This window comes from Petaurus breviceps, unplaced genomic scaffold (genome assembly GCF_028583685.1).
Source record: "Petaurus breviceps papuanus isolate PSGF00001 unplaced genomic scaffold, PetGlider_PUasm1.0 220, whole genome shotgun sequence".
In the NCBI taxonomy this organism is placed as follows: domain Eukaryota; kingdom Metazoa; phylum Chordata; class Mammalia; order Diprotodontia; family Petauridae; genus Petaurus; species Petaurus breviceps.
Genome location: NW_027185876.1, coordinates 14,092,070 through 14,115,030, shown reverse-complemented (window position 1 = coordinate 14,115,030; position 22,961 = coordinate 14,092,070). Strand labels below are relative to the sequence as shown.

Below are 22,961 nucleotides of genomic sequence, written 5' to 3'. Positions count from 1 at the left end.
TTCGGATCTGACCTCAGACACTTAACACAAAAAAACTAGCTGTGTAATCTTGGGCAAGTTACTTAACCCCAATTGCCCTCCAAAAGGCAAAAAAAAAAAAAGTACTTTAATGATGGCTGGAAGTTGAAGGGGAATGATAAGAAACAAGCATTCACTGAACATCTACAGTAGGTATAGCACTGTGTTCTATCTACAGGAAGGGATTCAAATAGTATTATTCATAGTCCCTGACTTTGAAGAGTTTATAATTTAGTAGTAGAAATAAGACATATAAATGAAAAGTTAAATAATAATAAGACAAGCAATAACTATAATGGCATAATGATTTAGGAGACCAAGGGCTGAACTCTGAGTCAGGAGAGGTTTAAGTCTTGCTTCTGACAAATGCTGCAATGCTGGTCAAGTCACTTAAACTCTCAGGGACCTGGGCAGCTGAGTATGTTTCGAGAACAGCTGCCCACCTACATCAGTAGAGAAAATTTCTTCACTAGGAATTGCCCATACCAACAAAACCACAGGTGCAGACAAAAATTATTATTGTTAGTTAACATATAGAGAGAGCAATAGGGATTGCAAAGTACTTTAGCTTTGTTTGATCAGTAGTTTTACAAAAGAAGACCATATGAGATGCTCTAAAGTAGTATGCCATTAAGTGCCAAATGAGTGGTAAGGGCAGTAACTGTCACAAGGTCAAAGATGAAGAATCATTGTGGGCCAGAGTCAAAGGTGACTGAGTAGGAATCATCCCAGTGCAGGTGACTATTAAGAGAAATGGGAAACTGAGAAAGAGAGTAGTTTTAGAACTGGAAGATGATGGGTTTGGTATGGGACATGTAACATCTGAGGTACTGGCACAATGCTGAGATGTCACCTTCTCACTCTGGAACGTTCCTCTGCCCTGAAGAACTCTTCTCACACTGGTGAATTTCTCCTACAGTCATCCCAGACCAGACATCCTTCATTTCCTCTCCTGGTTCTGTTTCTGGTCCACACAGGCATCTTCCCCAACATCATTTTTCAGCTCCCTTTGAAATGCACTGTTTTTCCCCCATTAGAACAGAAGTTCCTCTAGGGCAAGAGCTTTCTTTCTTCTTGCACTTGTTTCCCCATTGCTTAGCATGGTACCTGGCACATCATAAGCCTGAAATAAATCTTTCTTGACTTGCCTTGCTCAAAGCCTTTCCTGATTTTGAGTCAGTAATGACTTTTCCTGCTATACCTCAACTAGCATCTTGTCTGTATTTTTTGCATACACTTAAGATGCATTACACTGTATTATAATTATCTGTGTATCTACCTATCCCATAATTGTTTGCAAATGAGTCATATTCCTCTACTGGGCTGTAAACTCCCAAAAGGCTGAGATATGTCTTATCCAAACTTTGTATATACCTGTAATGGGAATGGGAATGGGAATCTGAAGATCTTCCCTGCCCCTTAATAAGCCTAAGAGAATTTGAAGAACTTCTCTGCTTTGAAAATATACTCTGCCCCCTAACAGGCTGAATGTAATCACATGGAGCCTGTGGTGGGAAGAGTTTGCTGAAGGGTGGGGCAGAGCCCACAGGAAGCTGGGAGTCAGAGTCAGCTAGATAGCTGGGAGGAGAGCATGCTTCCCAGGGAGACAGTTAGGCTTGTGAGTAAATATTGGTTTGGGGGAAGGATAAAGGATGGTGTGGCTCTCTGTACCATTATGGCTTATTAACTTCTTTGTTACTATGATGGAATCAGCTTACTGGTTTGGGGATTCAATTTTCTGGTGTTTAAATAAATGTTTTGCTTCTGTCTTCTATATGGAGAGTATGTTATATTTTGCGATTGAGCACCATGCAAGTATATTTAAAGTGATTGTGTGCACTGTGAATACTGCATTGACGCTAAAATACCCTAGCATCTACCTGAATGCTTTGCATATAGTGGGTACTTAACATAATATTTACTTAATTGAAGGAGGTCAGTGAAGAAAGAGAACACATCAGATCAGAAGACAGAACCTGGTAAACTTCGACATCTGAAGCTGGTGGAAGAAGGTGATGGTGAAGGGGACATAAGATTGGTCAAAGAGGTAGGAAAACCACTGACACTTCTTCATGATACCTATTACTTAATCAAAAGATATCCGGAAAATACATGTAAGAATGCACTGTGAATTCTTTATGAATAACCATCTTACAAAAAAGTAAAAAAAGATCCAGTCTATTCCTAAGCTAACTTACCATGAAATACAGCATTGCATCACTGCCATCCTTTACATGTTAGCAAATTTCAAAAATTCTTTGAATGTTTTAAAAATATACCTGCTTTATGTGGGTGGAGAAATTCAAATCAATGAAAGGTCAAACATGCTTCCCAAATCCACTGTTAATTAAGCGTCAAGATAGGAAAAAATCAAATTCAACCAAAATAAAAATGAAAAAACCTTACCAGAAACTTTTACAGACAGTTCTGGATGCTATCAAACAGGCTCCCACCTTCACTTCCAAAACACACACATCCCTTTCTATGCCTCAGAATTTTGCTAAACTTCTTACCAAGAGTCAAGGAAAGCAGCTGAGCAGTTTAATCACAACAAAATAGAAAACCTCTAAATAAAGGAAATGTTGATATATGGAGCTACAAGTGGCACCTTAAAATGTCTTCTTAATGGTAAAGGATTTGCATTCATCATCCATAATTCATATGCAGGTAATCATAAAGAAAAACTCTTCTTACAGAAAAAGGACTAGCATTTTATTGTGATTCAATAATCTTCACAATCAATCTTTCTGTCTTTCACTTGAGGCATTATTTCTACTTCTCACCACAGGAAGATCTCCACAAAGGAAAAAAGAGAATTTCTATTTTGATTCTTAAATCTTTAACTAACACATGCTATTTTAAATTGTTTTTATTGGCAGAGGGGAAGCAGAAACACTTGCAGAACAAAGACCAATTAAATTGCAAACATAAAAAATGACAGGTAGAATAAAGACTGATACAACTGGCAAACACTGAGGACTCAGGTCCAACATCCACACATTCATTACTGCGCTCTCACCACTTAAAGCCATAGCAGAGAATTGTCAGAATCAATGCTCAGTGCTCCTTTTATCAATTTGGGTCTAAAAAACTTCCTCAGGCCTAGTATGTAAGGGCCCCTACAATCTAACCTTTTTTTCCACCCTTACCTCAAATTTTTCTTCTTGAAATTACTCTAAGCTTTGGACAAAATGGACTATTAATGGACTATTCATGGTTTCTAGGAATTTTTCTTTGCGCCTTTATTAATTCCATTCCATATGTATGGAATATTCTCCACTCTCCTCTGCCACTTATTAAATGCTACCCAAAATGTAAGGCCAAATTCAAATAAAATCTCCTCCATAACCTTTTCTGATACTGCTAGCTAAAAAGATCTTTCCTTTCTTTCTATTATTAATCAATCAACAAACATTTATTCAGCACTTGCTATGCAGTTCTCATCTTGATACTACATTTTTGGGTATCTGTTTTATTTATTCTACTAGATTCCAAATTCCTTAAGAGTAGGAACTATGATTTTTTATCTCTTCATCTCAATGCCTAGCATGGTGACTTGTGTATACTATGTTCTAAATAAGTGGTCTTAGTGAGCCAAATGATTTCTTTTTTAACATCAGCTCCCATTGTTAATATCAAACAGTTGAAGCAGACAGAGACTCCAAAGACATAAAAGAGAGATGAAAAGGATGCATTTGTACAAAAACATTTGTAGCAGTTCCTTTCATAGTAGGAAGAAAAGAAAGAGTTTTTCACTTACTAAAGAATGGCTAAACAGTTGTTATATGAATGTAATGGACTGTTAGGGAAATGACAAACTGGAATGTTTCAGAGGAAACTGAGAAGACTTCTGAACTGATGCAGAGTGAAATAAACAGTAGTAGGAGAAAAAAATTATACAATTACAACTATATATATATATATAAAAATCCAAAAGACTTCAGAACTCTGGTAGTAAACCATAGCTCCAGAGGACTAAAGATGAAGCAGATGACCCACCTGCTGCCAGAGAGGTAAAGGAATGAAAACATACAAGACATAAATTTATGGACATGTCCAAAATGATAATTTATTTTGCTTGAGTATATATTTGTTATGAGAATTTTCTTCTTTTAAATTGCTCAATAAGAAAAGAAGAGTGGAAGGAAGAGAAAATAAATGTTTGCTATTTGGGGAAAATAACAAAATTAAATTTAAAAATGAGAGCATTAACCTGAACTCTCTTGTTATTTTCATGCAACAAATCACAATTTCTAAGAAGATGATTTTATTCTTTCTGTCTCTTTTTCACTGATTTCTCTGGAATAATTTAATTCAGTTCAAGATAAAATATTTAAGTACCTACTATAAGCAGACTGATAGATAAGAGGAGTGATACATTAAGATGAAGTCCCTGCCCTCACAGAGCTTATATTCTGATAGAGAATGTGATATAGTCACAAAAGACTACCACACAAAATAAAACATGGAAAGTACATGAGAAGTAGTGAGTCAACAAGCATTTATTAACAATCATTTTGTACCAAGCACTGTGCTAAGTGCTAGGCATACACAGAAAGATAAAACGTAGTCTCAGCTCTCAAGGAGCTCACCATCTAATTGGAGAGACAACATTCAAAGAACAAGCTACAGACGAGATAAAAAGGAAATAATCAAGAGGGCAGGCACCAGAATTAAGGGGGTTTGGAGAGGCTTCTTACAGAAGGCAGGATTTTAGCTGAGACTCAAAGGAAACCAGGGAAGCCAGGAGGTGAAGAGGAAGGAGAGAATTCCAGGGATGGGAGACAGACAGTGAAAATGTATGGAATTAGGAGATATGGAATGTTTTCTACAAGGTACAGCAAGGAGACCAGTGTCACAGGATTGCAGAGTGCACAGGGGTGAGTAAAGTATAAGTAGACTGTAAAAACAGGAAAGGTCTAGGTTATGAAGGGCTTTAAATGCCAAATAAATTATTTTACATGATAGCGAACCACTGGAGTTTACAGAATTTAGGGTGGGAGTTGGGGGATGGAATGCATTGTGACAAGGTCAGAACTTCACCTTGGGAAGATTAGTTTAACAGGGGAATGGAAAATGGCCTGGAATAAAGAAGGACTTAAGGCAGGGAGACCAACCAGCAGGCTACTGCAATAGTCTAGGTGGTGAATTGGTGAGTATCTGTACCAGGATGGTAGCATTATTAGAGAAGAGAAAAGGGCAATTACAAGAGCTGTTATGATTCCCCCTATCCATAGGTCTGATAAGTAATTCCTCCTTCCTCTAAATTGCTAATGCTGCCACTCTTTATATCCAAGTCATATCAGAGGCCGAGGTAGAAAAAAAGAGATTAAGTCAGTTAACAGTCAGTCAACAAACATTTATCATATAAATAAATTAATACATGTGGCCCAAGTTAAGACTTTAGGGATCAGGTAAATATTAATGGAAAAGTGTAGTATTTGAGCTGGTTTGAAAAATGGAAAAGATTTCAATGGAAAGATATGGGGGGGGTGGAATTGTATGACATGGTAGGAGCAAAGAAGATGTTATGTGACAGAACTCTATAAATATAAAGTGTTCTATAAATGTGAGTATTATTCCAGCTGTGAGAAATAGCATAAGCCAAGGCACAGATGTAAGGAAAAAATGCAAGATATTTATAGAGGATGGTAAGTAGTTTGATTTAATTGAAATAGAGAGTATATGGATGGGGAACATATGAAATGAAGTTGAAAAGGGTAGGCAGTGATAGATCATGTAGGGCCTCTGATGTCTGGCTGAGCAATCTGTATTTAGATTCCCTGGGCAACAAGAAGCTACTGCTGGACTCTTGAGCAGAAGAATGGCATGATTTCATCAGTAAAGGGAATTTGTCTGACAGTGAGGTGAAGGATGGTCTAGAAAGGGACGAAGCTAGAAGTGGGGGGACCAGTAAGGAGACAAAAGTAATACTCTCGCTAGGTAGCAATGGAGGCCTGTTATGGGGTGGAAGTAGACAGGAAGTAGTAAGTTAAACAGAAGAGCATAAACAGCATAAATAGAAGAGTTAAATAGTAAGCAGCAGGTGAAGAACTCGACAACTGACTAGATAGGAAAAGTGAAGGAAAGGGAAAGCCAAAAGGCAAAGATAGCTCAAAGGTTTTCAGCACATGTGATGGAAAAGCCACTGAAAAAGAAAGTCAGGCCAAAGGACTTTTGGCTCTGAAAAAAAGGCAATAAGGGTGGTTTGGGACACCAAAACTTGTGGTGTCTATAAGCCATACATGAAGAGATATGCAGGAACCAACTAAACATTTGACTCGAGAGATAAGACTAAATAATATGGATTTGGAAATCACTCAAGTACAGTTTAGCTCTAAAGCCAAAGAAGGCAGGAGATTCCTAAGGGAAGAGGTTAGGTGGGGGAGAGGGGAGAGAAGGAGGAAATGGCCTTGTTATAGAATCACATGATTAACCAGGATCTACTGATCTTAGTTATCTCCAATTATTCTTATTTTTAAATTTCATGTGGTTCTTAAGACTCAAGAATCTTTAAAAAAAAAAAAAAAGGAAGTTATATTCGATATTCTTAATTTCTTTCTTTGCTCACTTAAAAAGCCTTTGTGATACTGTGATACATATAAGTTTCTGTCTTTTCAGGATATAGGAGGATTATAAGACTAGAATGCATGAGCTTGATTATGCTTTATTTCCTCACAGCTAATCTCCCTCACAGGTCTATGTATAAGGGAAAAAACAATGAACTTGAAGTGATACTAACATCATCATCCCAACCTGGTAGTACTGTTGTGAGGAAAGAGCAGTTTAAACTATAAAGTGATGTAGAAGCATGAGCTATATTTCTACTTAAACTGTGTGGACACGATGCCTTGAAGAGGACAAAGAAATGTACTGGAATCTCTCTCCCTCACCCCTCCTTTCCATCCTTTGTTACTTCTTATATGCATATGTTGTGAACGATCTCCTCTCAACATACTTGCATTAAGCACCCACTGTACTGTGCACAAGCTGCACTGCTAGGTGCCAGGACACAGACACAAAAAGGGAGCAGTCCCCACCCCAGAAGAAGTCGGCCCTCTCATGATCCACGTGCTGGGATAAAAGAGTTTGGTTTTAGAGACGACGGGCAACTGCATCTGTTTTTATTTCCTCCTTTCCCTTGATGCTGCTGATGGTAGGGGGAGGGAAGAGTAAGCAAGTGATTAAGCAGTCCTGACATCTGCTCCCTCCTTTCCTTCTTTTGTTGTTGGTCAGTTGTGTCCGAATCTTTGTGGCCCCACATAGGGTTTTCTTGGCAAAGCTACTGGAGTGGCCTGCCATTTCCTTCTCCAGCTCCTTTTACAGATGAGGAAACTGAAGCAAATAGAGTTAAGTGACTTGCCCAGGGCCACATAACTAGGAAGTAGCTGAGGGCACATTTGAACTCAGGTCTTTCTAACTCTAGGCCAAGTACTCTATGCATAATGACACCATTTATGTCTCCCTCATGTAAGGTTTAATGGCCCCCCATTCCTATTTAAGTTTGGCATCACTGCTGTTGGGAGTATAAATTTGGTACAGAATGTTGGATTTGGAGTCACAGAACCTGAGTTCAAATCCTCGCACTGCTACAGATATGACCATGGTCAAAACATCTAAATGTTTAAAGTCTCAATTTCCTTGTGTGTAATATTGTGGTTTGACTAAATTAGGGGTGAGGACTTGTGGTCACGCCTGAACTAAATGATATCTAAGGTCTCTTTTTAGCTCCAAATCTTATGATATCATATATAAAATTTTTAAAAGAAAAAAAAAGGAAATAACTTTCTAACTACAGCATTTCTAGAACCATGGAATAATAAACTCAAAAAACTTCTCATTGCCAAGAAAAATGGAGATTGTTATAGTTGATTGATTTGGATCTAACATTAAGAGTCATATCACTCTTGCATAAAGTAAAACCAGAGGTTTCCCTAAACTAGTACAAAACCTTAAATGGATAAAATTCAGCAAATTATGCCTCAAGAATAAACACTTAAACCTATAGCAGAAAAGTATATCACTCTAAGGCTGAGCTGACCAAAAGTCAGCTATTTCCCATTTCTGGCAGGTCTGTACACACAGACACACAGACACACACACATGCTCCTATTGACATTCTTGTGGTTGTGTCATTGCTAGCATATGATCAGATATCTAACAAATGCTCTTACTAAAGGAACTGATCAATCAACAAGTACATAGTATTAAAACCCAGGTCCTCCGACAGCAAACTTAGCACTCTTTTCTACTACAGGCAACAGATTCCTTTTCTTCAGTTCAGTACTTCTGAACACTTTTGTATGTCTAAATTCATGAGAATTTTCATGTCATCTTTATCAATTCTCTAAGTTGATTCATATAAACAGCCACAAGAGAGATAAAGAGATGGCTTGTTGGGGCGGCCAGGTAGCACAGCAAGTAAGAGCACCGGCTCCAGTGTTGGGATGACCTGGAGATCGAATCCCCGGCTCAGACAGCACCACACCCAGAAATAACTGGCCGTGTAACCTTGAGCAAGTTACTTACCCCTGATTGCTTTAAAAAAAAAAAAAAGATGGCTTGTTTACTGCCCAGGACAGCCCTTATACCTCTACAACCTTAAACTGTAACAAAGAATGTGCAACATTTCCTACTCAAGGCTTAATGTGATTGGGATCTTAATAGAATTTTTTTAAAAAACAACAAAAAGCTGCCTGCTTTCTTTGCAGGTATTAATACAGATAATCTAGTAAGGATATTAGGTAATTTCATACCTGGATCAACTAGAAGTATATTGGCATTTGAACTAGCCTGCACTCTGAGACTGACAGTTTAACACTTAGTACTGATACACTATTAATTTTTCATCAGTGAATGGGATTAAGAAAAGATAATCTATTTCTACTACAGTTTGGTATCAGGAACTTTCGGGGTGTTCTGTGCATTCTGTTAGACATCAAGGGGTTACATAATGAAAGTAGTCAACATCTTTTAACTTTAAAAAGTATATTAGCTAATGAAGACAAACAAAATAACACATAAGAAAAAAAACAAAAACAAAAAACACAAACAAGTATACCACCGGCAACAATGATGCAAAGATAGAATTATACTCCTGATGGTTGGAAATGCCTGCAATAACAGGCAACCAAGTTTATTTAAGAGTATTTCCTGACCTCCAGTTAATATTAAAGCCTGCCAGTGGTAGTTATTGTGAAACGACTTATTCCTACAAGCGTATATATCTACAACAATGCATCAAAGATGCTTTCTTTATCTCTTATACTAAATTTTCACAGTGACTGTCCCTTGAAAATCACATGGTACTCAAAGATGGTTAATCCTTTAACAGGTTTTTATATGGAAGTCAGGATTTAGAGACGGGTTCTTGTGGTTACATATAAGGTTGTAAGAAAGAAAGCCTTAGTTTTGCTCAATTTTTTTTTTATTAAAAAGTGATTACAGAGAAAATTTTCTAAATTTTAAGGCATGAAACCTCCCTAGATCAGGAAGTACAAGCCTATGGTATAAGGAACTCACAGTATGTATTTAGTTATGGAAGAATACAGCTTAAAAATGTCTAAATGAAGCAATGATTTACATTGAACTTAAAACAAACAAGTGTTCCTCATGTTACAGGGCTTACTTTTCATCTAATATTTTTTAAATATTTTTATTTAAAGAGATAATATTCTTAAATAAAACATTAAAAAGGTGAAAAGGCTCACAGGTCAGGTTATAACTGCCTTTTAAAACTATGATACAGACAAATAGTATAATAGTACTAATCACTGAATTATTAACTATAGAACTGACGGTACTGTGATACATTAAAAGACTAAGGGCTAAAATACTGGTATTAATTATGATATCCATAATACAACAGCACCATGAATATTCTAGTTCAGGTATAGTATATATAGAGTATGGGAAAATGTGTTGTAAGTTCTAATAACAATATTACAAATAAACTTTTGGAAAACAACCAGCTTATAATTTTGAAGGGGTTCCTAATGTATAAGAAGGATCTAAGACAACAAATCAGAGGAATGGAAAATTTTTTTTACCACTACTGTTATTCTTTATCTTACACAGAACTGAAAACTTCTGAAAATATATAATCACAATTGAGTGGTGGAACTTTCAAAATCTTATTCTAACATGAACAGGATCCTGGATAATGTTTTAAAACCATATACCAACCTACACAAATGATCATGTGAATGTTTTTAAAAATTACCCTGAGGAGTCTTGGCTTGAAAAAGAAACCAGATACAGTTCATAAATATAAGTTTCAACTTACCATTTATGTTTATTGCTGGTAAAACTATTGACATCTTTGGTCTTGTGGTCTTGTTATGGGTGGTAGCTGGTAATAGCAGGTGATCCTAAAAATGCCAGAGAGAAATGTGTTATACTAGGCAGTAAGGTTTAAAGCTAGAATTAGGAGTTAGTATTCCTAATATTCTAAAAAAAAAAAAAACCAACAAACTTCCTATTTGATTCATTTAACAAACTTCTAAATTTTATTTTTTAATTCTGAATAACAAATAATAATAAACACCAAAAAAGAACATTTCCATGTAAAAAAGTTAACAGAAAATGCAAAATAAATATTACATAGAGCTTGTACTTTAAAAAACACTAAATTCAATATGTTATTATCAAAGATATTCTTGGTTCTCTTGTGCATTTTTGAAAATGCTTTAGTGACCCTTCTTCATTCCTTTTTGGAGGTCATCCCTATCACTACCTTCCCTCCTTCCTGGTAGAATCTATTTAATTTCGTCTTTACATTCCTATCACTAGCACAGTACTTGGCACACAGAAAGTACTTAATACATGCTTACTGAATTGAATACAAATAAATTTCAAAAGGGGAAAACAGGAAAAGCCTCATGTAGGACGTGAGTGCAATTTAACACAATGTAGGTATCCTTGGATTTTAATTATATTTTTTCCTTTAAACTTGCCCTAGAAGTCATAAACTTTAAATAGTTTCAGGCTATCAGAAAATTGCCAGTTTCTGATAAACAGTTATAGATGTGTCTTTCCCGAACTAAAACAAAATGGCATTAACAACCCTGTAAGCCAACAAAAAAGGCCTCTACTCTATTCTATTCAACAATCAGTTATTGCATACTCAGAGGTTATGGAAGCTATGTACTAATGTTTGGACTATATACTAAACAGTGGATACAATTCCTGATTTTAAAAAAAGTTTACAAACTAATAGAGCAACTAGGACAAATATGTAGTTAAGAGAAAAACATATATATGAACATAATGTATCTCTCAATACAAATGTGCTGACTTTGGTCTGCTGCTTTCTACCACCCAGCTAGTTCTCAAGATGCCAAAAATCAGAAAGCATTTCTATCTAGAAACTGGAATAGCTGCGTGTGAAAACATTTGAGAATATATATGTATATAAAATCATATTCTAAGACAGATAGAACAGATGAGGGTTACCTATCGTTTTACTTAATCTACATATACTTCTTCTTAGCAATGTAGATAATTCAAAACTGTAGAAAATGAGGATACTCACACTATCACTTTAGTGAAAGCAGTTTAATTAAGCCAAACCAGAATTTCACAGGTTTGCCTGAATTTCTATTTGCTAGTATCTCATTCAATCATTCATTCCTTCAACAAAGATTAATAGATGATGATGACGATGATAGTCACAAAGCACTGATTAAAGGCTTACTGTGCTTACTAGACACTGTGCTAAGCTCTAGAGCTCCTGTTACAATTATTTTTGGTTTTGTTTTTTTTTTTTTTTTTTTGGAGAAGGGAAGGTAGGGCAATTGGAGTTAAGTGACTTGCCCAAGATCACACGGCTAGTAAGTGTGAAGTGTCTGAGGCTGGATTTGAACTCAGGTCCTCCTGACTACAGGGCTGGTGCTCTATTCACTGAGCCACCTAGCCGCTCTGCTCCCATTACATTTAAAGGACACAGAAAGGAAAGATTTAGAATGTAATGATTTAAAATGTAATGTAAAAATCTGTAATGATACAAACACAAGATATGGAGAACTCACAAGAATACAATTTCATGTACCTTTTTATCATATTATGTTATGGAAAAGCTTTGTTTTATTCCATAAATTAAAAAATATGAAAAGAATCTATATGTTCTAGAATGTTTATAGCAGCTCTTCGTGGTGGCAAAGAACTGGAAATTGCAGGGATGTCCATCAATTGGGGAATGGCTGAACAAGTTGTGGTGTATGGTTGTGATGGAATACTACTGTGATATAAGAAATGATGAACTCAAGTGATTTAGAAAAACATGGAAAGACTTGCATGAAATAATGAAGAGCAAAATAAGCAGAACCAAGAGAAATAGTAACAGCAATATTATTTTAAGAAGGACTTTGAGTAAATCAATTATTTTGTCTATTATAAATACCCAAATTAACAATAAAGGACATATGGAAAGACTGTGTCCAGAGAAAGAACTGATAAATAGATGTATAGGATAATTTTACACATATATGTATACATGTGTGTAGGTATTTACACACACACACACAATCTATTTGTGTCTATTGATAGCCATCTCTGGAGGGGGGAGAGGGGAGAAAAAAAGAAATTTACATGATAATTTTGCTGTATATTTGAAAGGAATAGCAAGTTGTGCACAACAGATTTGCAGTTTCATGTACAACTTTTTTATTGTACTACGTTACGGAAATGCTTGTTTTGTTCCATAAATTAAAAATTTTACGTACAGGATGTGAAAAACATATTGCCACTGAGGCACATGAAGCATTTGTTACTACTTATACTTTATGTGGTTTAAGGCAAAATTATCATTCTATCATTTTCATAAATTTCTCAGGAATGTTTTTATGAGAAAAAAAAACTTGGTGAAGTTGTTCTATCAGAGATTCTGAGGATACTGGCAAAGAAGTTCTTGGCTAAAAACACACTGTTAGATGTGAAAATCACACATTTCTGGGATATTTTGTAAAATACATTTCAAAGAAGAAAAAATACCGCTTCCTGTTTTTAACATTAAGTTTCGAGATTTTGGTTCCTAATACATTTAAACATAATTTTACACTCTTAAAATTGAACAGGAACACAACTGCAAAATAAAATTCTTCCCCCTAGTTTCTTACATCTTTCAGTCAGTGACAGAGACAGAACTCAACAAACCCCAAATTTAAGGACATTGGTAGAACCAACACAACTAAATATCACTAAATGGGTTAAGGATAGAGTCAGACTTAATGCTGCATTTCCTGCTGAGATCTAGGTCCCAGTAAGAAGGTCAGTTTTAAAACATAGGTTTATGAATATTGCATCTTTCTCTCTTCATTTAATTTCAAAGACATTATTCAAGGGAAAAGAGCTAGAAAAAAAGGACTTTTTAAAATAAAAAAGATAAATGTATTAACTATTGAAGTTTTACAAACCAGAAAAGACTTTAATTTATGGTATTCACAAATTTTGCACCCTGCTCTGTGATCCTGAGCTCTGATGGGTGAGTTTTTACCTATTGTATATTTAGGCCTCTATCTCACTTCTTAGGCCATTTCCAAACTACATGCTCATACAAGTACCATCCATTCCCCTTTATAGTTCTTCTTTGTATGCTTCTTCCCCAATCAGAATGTAAACTCCTTAAGGTCAAGAACTGTCTTATTTGCTGGTTAGAACTTAGCAAAGTGCCTGGTACAAAGTAACCATTTAATAAATGCTTATTCTTTCATTCCTTTCAAAAGTTCCTCAGGGCTATTGAAACATCTAGAAATATGGGGCAGTAGGAACTGCCCTGGAAAAGTTGTATGAGGGAAAGCTTATATAGCACAGGTCCATAAAGCGGTCATCTTACACAAACCACATTTACTTTGTTATTTTTCTAAGCCCCAACATGTACTTAGAAAGGAGGAAAAAAAGAAATTTTAGCATATTAAAATGTCTTGTGACTGCTTCCATTTCCATCCTCTTTCTACAAAGAGCAAAACTTATGTCCGGTGGCAGTCTATAGATTCTGAGTTTCTTAGTCTCTTCAGATGTCTTGGGTTCACTCTTTTTAGACAGAATATACTCTGTATGGACAGCATCATCCTTAGAAACAAAGCACAGCTAGATATGGGTTAACAATAAATCAATAAGTATTTACTGACTACCAGATAGATAAGCTCTCTGGCATCAAAAGATACAAAATGGCACATATTTAAATTAAACAGTGCGGAACAGAAAGTTTCCAATATGGCTCATAGAATATTTCTTATGAAACTAAGCCAAATCTCATTTAATCACCATGTATCACACAATCTCCTATATTTTCTATTTTTTTTTCTTTTTTACTTGATTATGTTATTAATGCACTAGGAAAAGAATTCCAGGTCAAGAGAAGAAAAGAAAATAATATTAAAAATTTCAGCAAAACTCATTCCTTAAAAAGTCCGTAACTAAAACAAAACCAAAAAAACACAAAACACACACACAAAAAAAAAAACAAATCAAAAAAGGGGGCAGCTAGGTGGCACAGTGAATAGAGCACCAGCCCCAGAGTCTGGAGGACCTGAGTTCAAATTTGCCCTCAGACAGCAAGTCATTTAACCCCAACTGCCTTGCTCCCATCAAAAACAAATAAAAAACAAGAAAGTCCATTGCTAAATGTTATTTAAAATTACCCAAACATAATGAAGGCATGAACTTTTAAAGATGAGAAGAAAAACTGCACCAAAGAACCTCTCCCATTCTAGTTAAACAGGATAGTATTCTGGTGCTGCTTCAAGAAGACATCACCAATCACTAAATAAAGTCTTCAGATTAAGTTTGAATAACCTGAGATGTCATCAGGGACTAAACTAAATGGATTGGCATTAAAACCAACAGTTTCTTAGTTACTCTTTATTTACAATATTTAGATAAGAATACCAAAATATTTCACTTTCGAAACTGAGCTTGAGATAAAAGGATGTGTAATACTTGAGAATGGAAAGATAGGCACTTTTTCCCTCATCTCATCCAAGATAGAAGTGCAGGATCCATGCACAGGCTTATATCCCACCACCAGATCAACATGGGAACTCTGACTTACTGTTTTCAACTGGGGTTAGGTTGACCCTCCCTAGGCAAACTGGGGGCCTCTACTTCAGGGGCTTACCACACTGATCCCTTAGTAAGGACACAGACTGGCATAGCCCATTAGAGCTCAGAGTTCTGTGGAGCCAAAATACTTGATCCAGCACTCAGATAATTCCCAGGTGGTCTGCTCCAAAAAAAGATACTTTTAATGACACGGCTTTTTTTTTGAAGTCAGCTCCCAAGAGTATTCTTTGTGGCGTGGCCACATAGGAATTATCCGACTATTGATCAAAGGCTCTACCCTAAGATTTTAGTCACCTAGGTGCTCAAATCCTTATTAGAATATCTATTCTGTGCTATTTCCAGGATATTACAGACTACCTAAACCTCATGTACTAAATAAGTGATAAGAAAACTCAAGTTTCATTCCTTTAGCTCACTGCTCTATAAAAACTTTGTCCAAAGAATCAATAAATGGAGCTCTTCCTTGAACATGGCCTGGTTCATTCTCTATCACATCTCTGATCATGCTTAGTGCTGGACATTAAGCTGGCTTAATTTTTTATTAATTTTATTTTATTTTAAAATTATTTATTGTTTAATTAATTTTAATTAATTAGGCTGGCGGCAGAATTCAGAACTCAAGAAATCATCTGCCTTCCCAACAGAAGAGACTATAAGCACACATAACCATACCCAGTAAGTAATATACCATTTTTATTGAGCCCTTGGTACCTTTTTCTAGAACTTAACTATATCTCAGAGCATACCATTTGTTTCCATAACATTTAATAAATGTTTACCCTGTGAAAAGCACTGTTAATGCATATGAAAAATGTCTCTAACTTCATGACACATACACAGATAACTTCAATGAGTGCATTAGATTAAAAGACAAAGCACTATATGAAGCCTGTGGTCATTATCAACTGGAGTACAACAGGAAAAGGTTTCAAGGAGAAGGTGGCACTTGAGTTGGTTTAAAGGACAGCTAGGATTTAAAAGGTAAAGAAGAAAAGGTATATTTAAGAGTGTGACTAAAGAAAGACAAAGAAATGGAAAAGTATCTGCAGGACATTTTCAAGTGATGATCTACTTTTGACTGGAACACTGAACATGTGGAATAAAATATGAGATTAAGCTTTGAAAGACTGAGGGGAAGTCAGATTGTGGAGGGCCTGGAATGCCAGTCTGAACACCCTCAGTCAGGGATGGCACAAAGCATTTGAGAGTGAATATCATCACATTTTACCTGAATGAGGGCTACTGTGGCAGTATGTAATTAAATTTTAAAAGGTAAATGTATGTCTGTGTGCATGTGTGTATATACACACACCCCATATATATGCATATATATACATATATGTATGTATGTATTTTGAGTTTCTTGTCAAATGTTGAAAGGATTAATTTGATTATTTGGAAATAATCTATTCTGAATTGAGATTAATAATAATCTGAATTAAGAAATTTAAAATTGAAAAAAATGTTGTAATTCACTTCCTCTGATAAGCCATGACACACACACACCTTTAATATACTTGCTAGACATCATAGGATTTAGAAATGAAATGGACCTTGGAAGTCACTGAGTTCAGGGCAGCTAGGTGGCGCAGTGAGTAACAGCTCTGGCCCTGGAGTCAGGAGGACCCGGAATCGGTTCCAGCCTCAGATACTTAACACCCACACACACACACACAAAAACTGGCCATGTAACCTTGGGCAAGTTACTTAACCCCAATTGTTTAAAAAAAAAAAAAGGAAGTCACTGAGTTCAACCCCGTTATTTTAAAGATGAGGAAACAGTTTCCAAAAGGTTAAGTGACCTGGATATGGAGTCTGCAATAGGCTGCCCAACTTCAATACTAAGCTTCTACTAAGCAGCTCACTGTGTCAGGAGCACCTGTCCCCATGAACTTGCAAGAACACTACATATACACAAGTAACCATAATACAAAATGATGCTTGTTGTGCACATAACAGAAGTGGCAAACCAAAACTATGGGCAACTGAAGACAGTATTGACTTATCTGAGTGACTGCCAAAGGACCTGGGAACTCTACAGCGTAGAGAGAAAGACTTCTTTGCGGCATGTCTTGGAGCTCTAAAACAGTTCATCCAAACATCTGTTTTCATAGCATCAGAGGAGCACAGATTCAGACCTAGAAGGGATTTTAAGGCCATCTAGTCCAACCCCTTTGTTTTACAGATGAGAGGTGAAGCAATCTGCTCAGTCACACAGGTAGCAACAGAGCCAAGATCCTCTGACTTTAAACCTGCATTCTTTCTGCTACACTATTAAATACCATCACTCCTTGTTTTAGAGAATAGTTCTAGAGTCTCCTCTGAGAAATGACTAATTGTTTCAAAGTTTTAAAATCTGGGTTTCTGTCCTAGAAAGTTTTTGTTCTTTAATGATATGCCATCTCACATAAAGCCTTTCAGGTCAAAGACTAAAATAAGGGACATTTCCTTTTTTACAGTGGTGGGGAGGAGAGTTACAGCATTAATACTAAGCAACTCCCTTAGTTTTAAAAAATTATTCATCTGCAACCACTAAACTCTCTGCTGATTTTCCAGTAGTTAGAGAAATCATTGAATTGAGTCCAATTCTGTCCATTCACTGAAGTAACTGCCATCAGAAATTTGAAATCATACAAAAATCTGACATATCCTGAAAATAAAGTTTGTGGAGGCAGTAAAATTAAGTAAATTGTGACTATTAAAAAAAAGCTATTAAAATTTTCTGGTCTAGAGCTTCCCACCATATTAAAAACATAAGCAAAATACATTACTCATCTGTGATTTGGACATAGTTAATAGAAATACTAATATGAATGCACTATTTGTGTCATTAATGTATGCAGTAAAACTATAAACCAATAAAAGAAAACTTACAGGCTTGCATCTGCTCCATTAGTATGTGTCAACCAAGGGAAGAATAAATCAAAATTATTACTGCACAACAGATGGCCATAAACTGAGCCAAAGTTTACACTTTGACAGAATGACAATTTTGGCACTCACCTCAAACCCGATAGCCCTGGCAAGGTCACCAGAAAAAGAACAGCTTAAAAACACTATATGCAAGTTTAATGTCTGTGTTAAAGCTCTGGGATCCTTAGCAAGCTCTACAATTTTTTATTAAATTAGACCCAACAACCAGAGGCTTCCGCCATTTACCTACCAAGAGAAATTGCTATGTAAGCCGGCATATTTTAACAGTGTGCATGTGTGATTTATACAAAGAAGAATCCTAATAGCTGATACTTACATGGCACTTTAATGTTTACAAAGTGTTTAAATGCAATTTCATTTGAGCTCTGAACCCCTACAGTAAGATACTACAGATATTCTTCTTCTCTAAAATGAAGCTCAGAAAACTTGCCCAAGTTTACAGCAGTGTGTCAAAAAAGAGTCTAAGCTATATTTGACTTAAGATTTTGTTGTCTTTTGATCAAAACAAATCAAGTGTACTGTGGACAAAAATAAATATAGCAGGACCTTCCCTATGTTGAAAAGATATTTCTTTTTGATTTATGCCCCCTCCACACACTAGGCAATCAAAATTCGGAACACTGTTGACTGCAAAAAGAATTTATTCAAAGACTCAGAAGTGTGTGAATTTGAGATAAGATAATTAAAACCCAAAACTTGTTATAAATCATCATTTCTTTGAGTGTCCATCACAAGAAATATCTTAAGTATAAAGATCAAACACAAAATGCATCGAGTTTAACCACGTGAGAGTCTGTCACACATAATGTTTACAAGATGTTTTACTTCAGAGAAGTCACTATGCTCCTGACTACTGGTAGGAAGTGGGTTTCCTGAAGATTAAGCTGCACAGCACATAATACAACCAAAGTCATGGGCCACAGGAAACTCATCTAGTTCACTGGAAAAAGAAAAATTTGAAAATACTAGAAGGGAAAATTTAAATACAGATTTTAAAAGCAAAACGTTTTTAGTTTTTGGATATGTGCATAGAAGAAGTAATACTACACACCTTGAGGCGTTGTACAAGTAAAATTGGAGTAAGGGCAAGGACATCTCCTGAGATTGTGGTAATCCATGAATTTATAAATTCCTGAGCAAAGTCTCTGTAGGGAAGGTGCAAATCCACACAAGTGGTACACTTTAACAAAAATGAAGTATGAGACATATAAATGCCATGGTTAGAACTATAGAAATACAGGAACGGGGTGGAGAAGTCATCACTACAGCTAGCAAGCTTGAACAGTGGGCACAAAACAATTCTTCCAGTTGTGTATGAATGAATCTGAGGGATCCCTCTCATTTCATATTCCCAAGCTTCTCCATTTTTCAAGAGTTTCTATTTCTTTAAATTCACCCTTGCTTCACTACAGTTTCTTTGCTCTAAAGCATTTTTTTGTCTTGGGTCACTCATAGAAACTAAGGAAACCTATAATGTGTCCCTAGAGTACACTCTGAGAAACACTGCTTGTGACAACTAAAACCATACACAGAAAAAAAATGTAATAAAAAAATTTCTGTGCCCCTTAAACTTTAATCGCCAGCTGGAATAACTTGACTCATCTGCATGAGCGGGTAAAACGCCTCTTGGCATTTGAAATCTTGGGTTAGCAAAATAGCCAAATTACAAACTAGTCTACACTGGCAGAAGAACTCTGTCTGCTAGAATTCTGTTTGGAGTGACTATCAAATGCAATTTGGCCCCTTCTCCATATAGAGTAACATTCAAAGAGCCCTCGGCACAGATGGCCTTTAGTTAGTCCCTTAGAGAGTTTCTAGCTTAGCAAACAGATCTACAATAATTTGATATCTAGGTTCAAAATACTTGGGGGGGGGAGGGTCCCCTAATCACAGAATCTACAAGTTGGAAAGAGCCTTAAAAGTCATCTAGCCATCATTACTGAAGAGTAATCCTATCTATAATATTTTTGATAAGAGTATCCACCACCTCTAAAACAGCTCATTTCATACCCAGGTAGCTCTAATTGGTTTTTCAAATACATTTTCATTAACATAGTTTGTTTTTTTGCATTGTCTAAATTTCCCCCTCTGTCCCTTCCCATAGTCATCCTTTACATTGAATAATGTTTTTTAAAGAGAAAAATATTCAGCAAATCCTATTAATATATTGAAAAAGCCTGAACATGTATGCAATGTTCCATATCCATGTACCTTCCACCATTGCAAAGGAGTAGGGTAAGAGTATCTTCTACAATATCTTCTTTGGGATCATGCTTTTTCTTTGTAATTTTGGAACTTTCACTTGATTGCTTTGAAGCTGCTTTGTATTATTATTATTATTATTCTACTTGCTTCACTCTGCATCAGATCAATTAAGTCCCTTGTCCTTCTGGTTCTGCTCACTCCACTTTGCATCAGGTCATGTAATCATCCTGCTCATCATTTCTTATGGCACAACAGTATTCCACAACAATAATATACCACAACTTGTTTAGCCACTCCCCAAATGATGGACATCTCTTCAGTTTCCAATTCTTTGCCACTACAAAAAGAGCTGCTATAAATATTTTTGTACAAATAGGTCAGAAAGCACCTAAAAGGGAGAGCAAAGAATGGATATTGTAGAAGCTAAGAATACAGAGAAAAGACAAGAGAACAGATAATTATAGGAATCATGATTCAGAGAATGAGGGTCTAGAATAAACAGAAAGAGAAGATGGATAACGAAGAGAAGGAGAGAATTCCTCTTTTAGAAAGAGGTGCAAAAAAATAAACAAAAAAAAAATCCAGAGAGTTCAATGACTGCTGAATTATCTTTCCTTGACTTGTTTTTCAGGTAAGTTGTTTTTTATTCATCTTGTAATATTTCTTGCTGTCTCATGAAGCTCTTGATTTCTGTTTGGTCTTTTCTATTTCTTGTGTAAGGTTCAACATTTTTTCTTCTAAGCTACTGAGCTACTTCCACAAGAGCTTTTATTTAATTTTAAAAATCTATTTAATTTCTCCTAGATATAGTTATTCCCATGGAAAATCCATTTTTTTTCTTCTGAGTTTCCAAGGTCCCCATTCTAGGGATTTCAAATGAGAGAAATGATTGTTTCTCTCTTAGATTACTAACTAATTATGACCAAGGATTTTCCCCTTTTCTATTTCCTCATCCAGAAATCAACCAGTGTAGGAAATCTTGGGAAAGACTGTGGATTCCTGCTCATTATGTTTACTCAGACAGGTCTGGGGAAATGTGGATTCTTCCTTTTGTCAATCAGAAATATGGAAATTGGCAAGGCTCCTAGATCAAGGCATGGGTGATCCAAGTCACATGCCCTCAAGACTCTCCTCATTGTAATATAGTCCAGTCCCTCAGTGAAATATTCATTATCTCATTAATTATTAACCTATCAAAGTTGATTGCCACCCTCAGAAACAGCTGCTCTTCTAAGGGCATGTAAACTGTGAGCCCACCACCATGAAGGGGTCTTTGGCATGAGAGTGCCACTCACCTCTTTTTACTAATAAACATGCTAGCCTTATTAATAAAATTATTAAATTACCCAGAAACCATGTCTCTTGAACTTTTACAATGCTACACTAACCAACTGGGAGCATCTGATCACTGTAGCCTTTTCTTAGAAGAGCCTTCTGCTCTTGCTGTCTTTGGACATAAAGCCATGCAGGCTATACTCTGGTTGTACTGGAGCTCATCTCTGCTTTGGCTTTAGCCTGACTTTTTTGTGCATTTTTGAGGTATAAGAACTATAACTGTAGTTTGCCACTGGATTTCTTGATTATTTGATCTGATGCAAACTTTTAAGGTTTTACTGATTTGTGAGAGTTGGGTGGCCTAGTTCAGGTGGTCACTTTGGCATGAAGTCCTACTAACAATCTCTTGTCTAATCTAAGGGTCTTTATTCATCCTTCTTGACTTCTCTGTTAATCACCTTTCTCTGGGATAGTGTCTCCTTTCTGGGATTGTTTTTCACAATGTTCTCTCTAGTTACTCTTATTTTTATGATTGCTTCTTCTCTGTCTCCTTTGCTGGATCAGTTTTCATCCATGGCATGCCCACTAAATGTGAATGTTACTCCAAGGCTCTCTCCTGGACGCTCTTATTTTACTCGCTATACTCTTTTACTTGGTGACTTCATCAACTCCCATGAGTTCAATAATCACCTCTATACAGATGATTCTCATATTGATATAACCTGTCCTGGTCTCTCCCCTGACCTTCCGTCTCTATCCTATAACCAAATGCCTACATGTTTCAAACTGGATGACCCGTAGGCATCTCAAACCCAACATGCCCAAAAAATAACTAATTTTATCTTTCTCTCCCAAACCATTCTTCCTTCAAATTTCCCTATTACTCTCAAGTGTACCACCATACTTTCAATCACCCAGAAGTGCAATCTAGTTGGCACCCTTGACTCTACACTTGCCCTTACCCCACTTATCCAATCCACTGCCAAGTTTTGTCATTTCTACCTTTACAGCTTTTCTCATATATGTTAATTTCTCTCCAACCATACAATCCTAGTTCAGGAGTGTTCTTTATGATGTTTGGACAATTGCAACAGTCTCCTTATTGGTCTTCCTGTCTCAAATCTCTCCCCTATTCAATCCATCCATTACATAGTTGCCAAAAAGGCTCTTCTAATGTGGAGGTCTAACCACATTACCCTCTCTTCCTTTGTACTATCTATCCTCTATGACAATAATTCTCTCTATCCTCACACCTCCACCTCACAGAACCCCTGATGACAATCATCCTATGTTGACATGCTGACAGTGTATTTTTGTGTGTACACCTTCTATCTCTAACTAGACTGAAAACTCTTGGTGGGCAAGCACTTTTTAATTTATTTGTTTGTATCTGACCCATAGCCCACCCCGAGTAATATGCCTTGCATATAGTAAACACTCAAAAATTGCTTAAAAATGAGAACGTTTCA

General features: G+C 36.2%; 1 protein-coding gene across 2 annotated transcripts in view; it reads right to left on the bottom strand.

Moving 5' to 3' along the window:
• Positions 1–22,961, bottom strand: part of ATF6 (activating transcription factor 6) — a 209,592-nt gene that overhangs the window by 47,228 nt on the left and 139,403 nt on the right. For both annotated transcript variants that reach the window (XM_069094642.1, XM_069094643.1), the window contains one exon: positions 10,304–10,388. In XM_069094642.1, coding sequence (XP_068950743.1) covers positions 10,304–10,388 — 85 coding nt within the window. The remainder of the gene's footprint in view (positions 1–10,303; positions 10,389–22,961) is intronic.